General features: G+C 39.2%; 2 protein-coding genes across 3 annotated transcripts; one reads left to right on the forward strand and one right to left on the reverse strand.

Annotated features, from left to right (window-relative positions):
- Positions 1-2,240: 2,240 nt before the first annotated feature.
- Positions 2,241-5,910, reverse strand: LOC105266516 (anoctamin-5). Of its 2 annotated transcripts, none has more exons than XM_011304732.1 (5): positions 5,717-5,910; positions 4,882-5,197; positions 4,609-4,820; positions 4,394-4,532; positions 2,241-4,303 (listed from the first exon to the last, which is right to left on the reverse strand). In XM_011304732.1, the coding sequence occupies exons 2-5, from the start codon at positions 5,185-5,187 to the stop codon at positions 2,294-2,296; spliced, it is 2,667 nt and encodes an 888-aa protein (XP_011303034.1). In that variant the 5' UTR covers positions 5,188-5,197; positions 5,717-5,910; the 3' UTR covers positions 2,241-2,293. The 2 variants fall into 2 exon arrangements, with proteins under 2 accessions (XP_011303034.1, XP_011303035.1); XM_011304733.1 differs by lacking the exon at positions 5,717-5,910 and adding an exon at positions 5,323-5,710 and having other exon boundaries at positions 4,882-5,252.
- An 11-nt stretch (positions 5,911-5,921) lies between these two features.
- Positions 5,922-8,096, forward strand: Orc2 (origin recognition complex subunit 2). Its single transcript, XM_011304731.1, has 3 exons — positions 5,922-6,117; positions 6,221-6,307; positions 6,370-8,096. The coding sequence occupies exons 1-3, from the start codon at positions 6,015-6,017 to the stop codon at positions 8,019-8,021; spliced, it is 1,842 nt and encodes a 613-aa protein (XP_011303033.1). The 5' UTR covers positions 5,922-6,014; the 3' UTR covers positions 8,022-8,096.
- The last annotated feature ends 413 nt before the right edge of the window (positions 8,097-8,509 follow it).

The raw sequence follows: 8,509 nt of genomic DNA on the forward strand, positions 1-8,509 counted from the left end.
ACTAAAGAAGAAACTTGGTTTACTGGAAAGAATTAGGAAATAAATTATGGAAAAGGGGATCTATCAAGAAGCAAAAGAAACACAAAACTCGATCAACGCTCTAGATCTGGTTTTGTATAGTAGGCGTACGAAGCTTGTGTGTCACTGGACCGACACTTGGCGTCTACTTTTTGCAACCTCCACCGCATTTTCTTCTAATCCTTCCCCATACAATTGACTTATTACTACTAGTTATTACCCGTTAATTACCTGTAATAAATAACAAACGATTTGCGATCCTTTCGATGATGGTATCTGCGTAACCTTTGATGCTACCAAAGGACGCAAATTAATATTTATTAAGGTGAAAAAATTTAAATGAAATATATGTTTAAAAAATGATAAGTCATTCGTAAACTTCCGCATTAGTGGGGCTGGTGGTAATTGCCCTCCAGGGTTGCCTTCAATTCGACAATGACCGAGATTAAATATTTTTTGTGCTCCTGGCTAAATCAGTGGACAAAATGAATTTTTCTTCGTTTATTAAAATTTTCCCCTGACATTTGATCAAGAGTGCAATTTTCAAAAGAAAAATAAAATCAATGAATTTGTGTAGCCCCCTGGAGTTCGATGTTTTGAAAGAGCAAAAGAATGTCGTTATTCGTGTCGTTGATAATGCACCAGTGATTGAAATGAAAAGAAATTGAAGGGTTCACCTGTATAATTTAGAAGGTAAGGACGACGTATGTGCAATTGCACGGTGATACGCAGTTTTTCCATCAGGTCCTACGGGTTTCACGAAGCTTCACGTCAACTCTCGGTCTTTCTCACACGTTCGTCTCACTCTCGTGGTTCCATCAGACGCTGTGACGCCGCTTTTCCTGTGCACTCCACGGCTCTCGATTGCCCTACATTCCCATTAGTCAATCACTTTTTCATCTTCAATCTCCACTTTCGTTCGATACAACTATTTCACGTCATATATTAATTTTAACTCAAATCATTAAATCAACACACGTGTGATACTAGAAAATCCCGAAGAATTACATTTTTATCATCTTCAATGAAAATACCTTCTCAAATATGTTATCACTCAATTGAAGTTGCTCGATTAACAGAGTCAACCTGGCCCATGAAAAACATCTCCATCATGTCGCGTTTCGCACCGTCAATTACATTCCGGAAACATTGAGCTCGTCCTCGAGGACGTTCTCTTTGAGATAAAACTGGACAAGTCAATAAAGTGGACATTTCGCAAGGTAGTGTGGGGGGAGACATGCTATCAAGAGGCCTCAATTGATCATGACTTACCAGAGTGCCGAGCCGCCTTTGATGTGCACACGGGTACGTCAAATTTATCTAGCATATCTGAACTTGAATACACGTTATAAGAAAAATCTACCAACTCGCACGAAATCCTTGCGTTAATTATACGATGCGATCAGAAAATGTCAGGAGAACATTGGTTGACGTTTCCCTTTAGATTCTCTCACTGACGCGATAATTCCATAATTACCAGATCTCAATGTTCTACCTTCAGTATTTTACAGTTTCCAATTGCAACAATATTTCCATCTACGATACTGGTATTTAGGTCTCAAGAACTCTCCTCCGATCGCCAACAGTGTCTTCTGAATTTCCCCTGGAGCCATAGAGAAATTATGGCAAATTTTAAATCACCTTTCCTTGTAACTGTAGGATCAGCTATTTTATGGTATGGTGTTTTCTCCGCGAAATCGTCGCTAACTCGATGCCAACGATAGACAAATTTTTGCCCGACCGCCTGGAATTGCATGCCTCCTGAGGAGGATAACAATATGTTACGCAATGGGTTAACAATTGCTTATTATCATAACGAATACATGACTTATAATTGAAAGCTTACCGATGGCTGTGACTAATAAATGATTTACTCTTTTATTTATATCCTGATGACTGATAATTATAGAGTGCTTTCGCGTATTTGTAGGATTTTTATCTGACCTCTAACTCTATATTTGTTTATAAATGAATACCAATCAATTTTTATTTTCTTCTTCATATATAACACTGTCGTGGAGTCCTCCAAATCTCTACGTTAGCCGAATCAATAAGGAAAACATAAAAAATAATTGCCACTGTTGAAAAAATTGATAGTTATTTTCTCTCCTCATTAACACCACAATTGCAATAAATCTTCAGTAACAATTGATGTAAAACTATAAAAAATGTCACAAAAAATATCAACGCTCCCGTTAAAAATTCAATTCCTCATTGTTTTGTAATAAAAAAATCTCATTATGCAACATCTGTCGTGAAATGAAAGAAAATCTCATCAGACAAAATTTTTTTCTTCGTTGATTGTTGTCGATTCATTAGTTGTTCGTCGGCGCAAATGATCCCCAACGTTATTGGCGAAACGACTTGCATTGGCAAATAATCGTGCCCTCTCCCTTGCTCTCTCAGCTTCACGCTTTATTATTATTTCTTCTGTGAGATAAGCCTCCCGTTTAATTCGATCGCGCAATTTTCTGGGTACACCGGATAAACACCATTGCACTGACATTGTGAATAATCCAACAACACTCTGAAAAACAACAACAAAAATAAGTCTCGCTGCCAGGATGCGCCAGTAAACACTCGGTCGCTTATAGGGCAGTTCTGGATGATCTGGGGGATTTCTGTATTCCGGATATCTACACTCTGATATGTTGCCAAAGGTACTGTAGAGCGGTGCAGTATTTTCTTGAAAATCTCTGGTGTTGAAATAAGCCAGGCTGTGATTCAAAAATCCTACATCCGAGTTGTCTGGGCTCACTGCTTTCATATAGACGAGACGAGGAATTAAATTGGAGGAAAAAGCAATGATAAATGCATTGGTTGTCACACTAATTCTCGCCAAAGCATCAAGAATCTGCTTCCAAATGCCAATATCTTTTGCCCTTCTCGGCACAGGTCTCCTGTAATGTCTGAGAAATTTGGTAGCATCGAGTCTCATTTCCAGGACATTATTGGCCAGTGCAAAGAGTGGAGCGAGTGGAAAAGCCACGACAAAAATTGTAATAAAGCCAAACTGAATGACCATCTCCAGATATTCATCATAGAGTCCTCTAGGACTCCAGTCCAGCAATTTAAAATCCCTGATCCACTGGCTTCTTGATGGAATCGGATCTTTTTGCTTCAATCCGGTGTGAATTCTGAACAATGCCCACCACTTGAATAAAATTGGCAGGATCATCTCTAAAGCCGTTGCAACAGCTTGCTTCCCCACCATAATAATTGCTAATTGAATACTAAGCTCCATTAGACATCCTCCAGGAGCACATTCCTCTTGTCTGAATCCGAGTATTCTATTGTACTTCTTTGGATATCCAGGGAACTTGCCCTTTAAGAACGCCACATAGAAAATTGATGCGTAATAATTGACAAATTGGAAGACATAAACTTTTAAAGTTAAACTGTCATCAAACTCCGGTTGAGTTCTCAGCATCTCCATTTCTGTGAGGTAGACTGCGAGCCAGTCATAGAAATAATTCAAAACTAGAATGCAAGCAAGATTGATAGCTGCTGCCACACTGGGAAGAGCGAATGTCTTGTACTGGTTACTGTCCATCTCCTTTCCAAACAATGAATTGGACGTTATCATTGACATTCTGTAGAGAACAACAGCGAAGACAGCAGCAACAGCGACAAGCACCAGTAGAATTACCACAGAAAAGCTCAGCATTGTGGCAGGGACTCGAACGCTCCAGAAACTCACATGGGGCTCTGTTTCCCGAGTCACTGGATTAAGTTTATTTTTTATTTTAAAATTCAAGAGCCCGGCTTTTTGAATCATAGAGAGATACTGGGGTCGAGGGTGTTCTGCGCCTTGATCCCACCCTACGAGCCCCCAGTGATAACTCAATTGCTCCGATTTTCGACGCCATAGCTCCAGATAAAGAACTGACCAAAATGACATGAACACTGCGAAAACTACAGTTGCTGGAGTATCAAAGAGAAGAGTCATTTTTGTGAGTATACAAGTAGTGTTAAGACGCCAGTAATCACAATTTCTGTCACACTGGGGGCACATTATTATTGTGTCTGCCCAGGGAGAGCAGGCGTCTTTACCTATCTCATTTGAATTGAGAGTTATCAATCCATAGAAGAAACACAACAACCCTGCTATACTTGCAGGTATCAGCATATAAGTGTAAAATCCGAGCCAAGCAAAGTACAGCGCAACATTCACCCCAAAGTATTCCTGAATAGTGTCCAGTGGCTGCAGCTTCACCCACTTCCTCGTACTAGCCCATTCGTTATATAATAATGCTCGAGTTGTTCCTGCTTGCTTATATGTCCCCTAAATGAATTACAATCAATTGTTAAATCACTTGTGGAAAGACCAATGAAACAACTTTTTGCACCGAAAATTACGTTCTGGCCTACTAACATCATGCAATGGATATGCAGCGGAATAGACACCATTGACAACTAGCCGCTGAATTCCCTCGGATTGTCTTTCCAAAATAAAATCTACAATCATTGCACGTACATTCGGAAGAAAAAAATTGTCATCCGCTAGGTCAAACCTTGTTAATGAAAAAAAATTGACATTATGAAGGAGTTCTACAGGTGTTTAATGCATTCATTATCTTTTCTACTTACAAATAATCCTTGTCTCTCGAAAATTCAGCTAAAAGAACCGCCTCGCGCTTGGGAAATTTAGAAGGATCCAATTGTGCACATTTGAATAAACTTATGAACCACGACTTGGCATCTTCAAAAATGTCATTGCCCGAGACCTGCAATTCTTCATTGGAAAGGGCCTTGATTGGCATTTTTAATTTCATTATTTCGCAAAACCTGCACAGGACTTCCTGGAATGGAAAGGAAATATTTATACATTTTTTGTCAAGATTTTTTTAAAAAGACCAATACCTTCGGGGCATGAATTTTTATAAAGACAAGCTGTCGATTTTGTTCGTACTCTAGCTCGAGTCCTTGATCTCTGAGTTCCTTCTCAAACTCCTCTCTCCTCAGTGCGTGCGTTAAATTGCCATTGTCCATGTAGGCTAAAACGAAATCAATTTGTTGGCGTTGGCTTTCACTCTCTGAGTCCTTCATCGAGTACATGGGAAAGGGGAGATTTTGTTGTTCGGATGAAATCATGTGTTCTGTTGCATCCCATCGTCCATTATAGACACCTCTCCCTTCCTCCATACTAGTATTTACGCTCAAATCCATTTTTGCAACGCTGAGAAAATTGGAAGAGGTGTTTTAATAATCAACCGATATTTTCCACTGACATTCTGGAAATTTATTTGTTCAGTATTTTTATAAAATCAAGGGCTTCGAAGGATTATGGAGGAAAAATATTACCAAAACTCGGAATGGTTCCTTAAATAAGATGTATTCATTAATTGACAGATAATTGATTATTTTAAATCAATACCCTCGTTACAAAAGATTTTTCTTCAAAGCGAGGAGAAGAGTCTCAAGGCCATTTTAATTCGATTTTTCTTTTTTCAAATCTTGGCATACTAATGGAATGAATCATGAGATAAAAATGAAAATGTGTCATCCAAAGTCTTCCAACACTCGCCCAATCACGAACAAAAAAAAACCAATTAAAAAAATGTCAACAAAACGCTTATCTCGCCTTGAAAAAAAAATTCACACACTCGTTCTAATTTCAATTACGGAATAACAATGATGATTGTTATGATTGGATAAAAAATAAGCAACAGGTATCACAGCTGATGCATACACTCACTCGTTCAGTGGCAACAATACTCTGAGAATTTATTACGCGAAACTTCACATATCATTATCAGTTTATCTACGATTAATTAACTCGTCCTGACACAGTCCTGAGCACGATCGACCTGGGAAAATAATCTCACAGCAATTAAACTAATGGAGAAGATATCTTGATGGGCTTTCCACACAGCCATTGTTGACCGATTCGGAGCGCCATCTGAATCAGCAAATCATTTATTCTCTGTTGCCGTATCTAACTGTCTATTTTTAAATTCACGCTCTGTTTTGTATTTTTCGTTTGTTTCTGAACAATGTCTGATAATAGTGAGACTTTGCGTCGTTCTACGAGGATTAGGACTAAAGTCAACCTGAGTGACAATGAAGAAACCTTCACACCGTCCAAAACGTCGAGAGGTAAAACTCATCTTTCGTTTTGGAGTAATCACTTAACCTATAGTTCATTTTTTCTGCTGTGAGACATTAATATCCTAATTTACTTCTTCTTCAATAATCTTAGTAACTAGAACGCCTTCAACGAGAACAAGATCTCGTAAAAACAGTGGATCTGATGAGAGTCAACCTACAACTCCAGCTAAAACACTCGGTAATAAATAATTGCATGTTGATAAAATGATTGATTTCAATTAAATTGCCATTAATCCCAAGGAGGAACTAAAAGAGGAAGACCTAGGAAATCCAGTGGTACAGAAGATGAACCTGAACCAAATCCCCGTGCTCTTAAGGAAGAACTTGAGAAAGAGCTCGAAACGATTGAAGAAGACGTTCAAAAGCCCAAGGAGCTTTTCGATGATGAAGACGTGAGTGGGAACAAAATGTATGGATTTCAAACTCCATCGAGAAAAAACGGGATGGCGCAAAAAGCCTTGCAATCTCGGACCCCAGCACGATCTGAGACGCCAAGGAGTCGAGCTGCTCGAGTACTACTTCATAAAATTGATGATGACATAGTAACGAAATCACCTGCAGCCAAATCAATCCTGGTGAAAAATTCTACGAGAATTCCAGAGATCAAGAAAAGACAGGTTTACTTCCCAAGTGACAGTGAGAGCGTATCCGAGGATAGTGAATACATTCCCTCGAATGATGAAGATGATGATGAAGAGGTAGAAGACGAAGAGAATGAAACTGCTGAGAATTCTCTGTCGGATAATGAAAATAGTGATGATGGCTCTCCACGGATACTGCGCAAAGGATTGAAAAGAAAAGTTCCTGTGCCTATTACTCCCTGTAGAAGAGGGAGATCGAAGAATAACATTCAGTACAAGGATTTTCATTTGAAGACCGATGAATATTTTTCGATCCAAGCCGAGAAGGTTCTTACCTCGGATCGCACTTTGAACCGTTTGAAGACCCCCCGTCTCAACGAGGAAAAGCTGCAAGAGCTTCTCAGCAACCAAAACCACATATCCAGGAGCCATAAGGCTGGCATCCAGGAGTTGACAAACGGTTACAGGTCAATGTTTCCCATGTGGTGCCATGTGATGGAGGAGGGATACAGCATTCTCCTGCATGGCTTGGGCTCAAAGCGAACCCTGATAAACGACTTCCACAGGGAAATCATAGCAGATCATCCGACACTTGTGGTTAATGGGTTCTTTCCCAGCTTGACCATCAAAGACGTTCTCGATGGAATAATAACAGAACTCCTGGGACTAGATGCCCCCTCGAACGCCAATGAGTGCTTCAATATTATCGAGGAGACGCTGAAGAAAAATCCAGAGGATAAATTGTATCTGTTGGTTCATAATATTGATGGCGCCATGCTGAGGAACAGCAAAGCTCAGGATATACTGTCTCGTCTTGCTGCGATGAAGAATGTTAGGCTTTTGGCTTCTGTCGACCATATCAACGCTCCCCTCATCTGGGATAACGTCAAGAGGTCCAGGTATAACTTCTACTGGTGGGATGCGACTACTCTTCTCCCCTACGAGGCTGAAACTTCATACGAGAGTTCACTCATGGTCCAGCAGAGCGGAGCACTGGCTCTATCATCTCTCCACAACGTCTTTGCCTCCCTGACCACCAATGCTAAAGCCATTTATATTATTTTGGTGAAGCACCAAATAGAAAATAGCACGAGCAACCTCTATCCCGGGATGGCCTTCAAGGATCTGTACAGGGGAGCCCGGGAGGGCTTCCTCGTCAGCTCTGATTTTGCTCTGAGAGCTCAGCTAACTGAATTTATCGATCACAAGCTCGTCAAGACTAGGAGAAACGTCGAAGGAGCTGAATATTTAGTCATTCCACTGAATAATTCACTTTTGAAGAAATTTTTGGAGGAACATGGGAATGAGTGAAGGCTGTCTCAATGAATTTTTTGATTTTGTATTATGATGAATTTTTTATAATTATGTAAATTATTTTAAATTATATTTTTTTACCCTTTTTACATGATTTTGTTTTTTTTTTAAAAAAATTAGTGTCTTATTATATGAATGCTTTTTGTTTTTCATTTGTTTAACCGAAATTTAGCCGACTATAGAACGTACGGGAGGGGGAAACCACATCTTGTGGAATTTCAATGAAAAAAATTATTCAATATGTTGAAGATATACCACTAAGAAATTTATATTTACATAATGAGCAAGTTGTCCTATCGGTAACGTGCTCGGCTAGCATGCCGACGGCTGGAGTTCGATTCCGTCAACATTAATTTTTTTTTTTTTTAATAATTACTATTTTTTTTTTTTGTAAATGGCTAATTAATGGAAATATCGTTTAAAAACTGAATATTTGAAAATCGAGAAGATATCCAGTGAAATTGAAAAATTAGCAATTTTTTAAA

This window comes from Fopius arisanus, unplaced genomic scaffold (genome assembly GCF_000806365.1).
Source record: "Fopius arisanus strain USDA-PBARC FA_bdor unplaced genomic scaffold, ASM80636v1 scaffold00039, whole genome shotgun sequence".
Taxonomy (NCBI): domain Eukaryota; kingdom Metazoa; phylum Arthropoda; class Insecta; order Hymenoptera; family Braconidae; genus Fopius; species Fopius arisanus.

Excerpts from the sequence above, each read along its gene's own strand:
- LOC105266516 (XM_011304732.1), bottom strand. The coding sequence starts at position 5,187 with ATGGATTTGAGCGTAAATACTAGTATGGAGGAAGGGAGAGGTGTCTAT. Across the intron at positions 4,533-4,608 it reads TCGAGAGACAAGGATTATTT|GTTTGACCTAGCGGATGACA; the intron begins GTAAGTAGAAAA and ends TTCATTAACAAG. Across the intron at positions 4,304-4,393 it reads CTGCATATCCATTGCATGAT|GGGACATATAAGCAAGCAGG; the intron begins GTTAGTAGGCCA and ends TAATTCATTTAG.
- Orc2 (XM_011304731.1), top strand. The coding sequence starts at position 6,015 with ATGTCTGATAATAGTGAGACTTTGCGTCGTTCTACGAGGATTAGGACT. Across the intron at positions 6,118-6,220 it reads ACCGTCCAAAACGTCGAGAG|TAACTAGAACGCCTTCAACG; the intron begins GTAAAACTCATC and ends CAATAATCTTAG. Across the intron at positions 6,308-6,369 it reads AACTCCAGCTAAAACACTCG|GAGGAACTAAAAGAGGAAGA; the intron begins GTAATAAATAAT and ends ATTAATCCCAAG.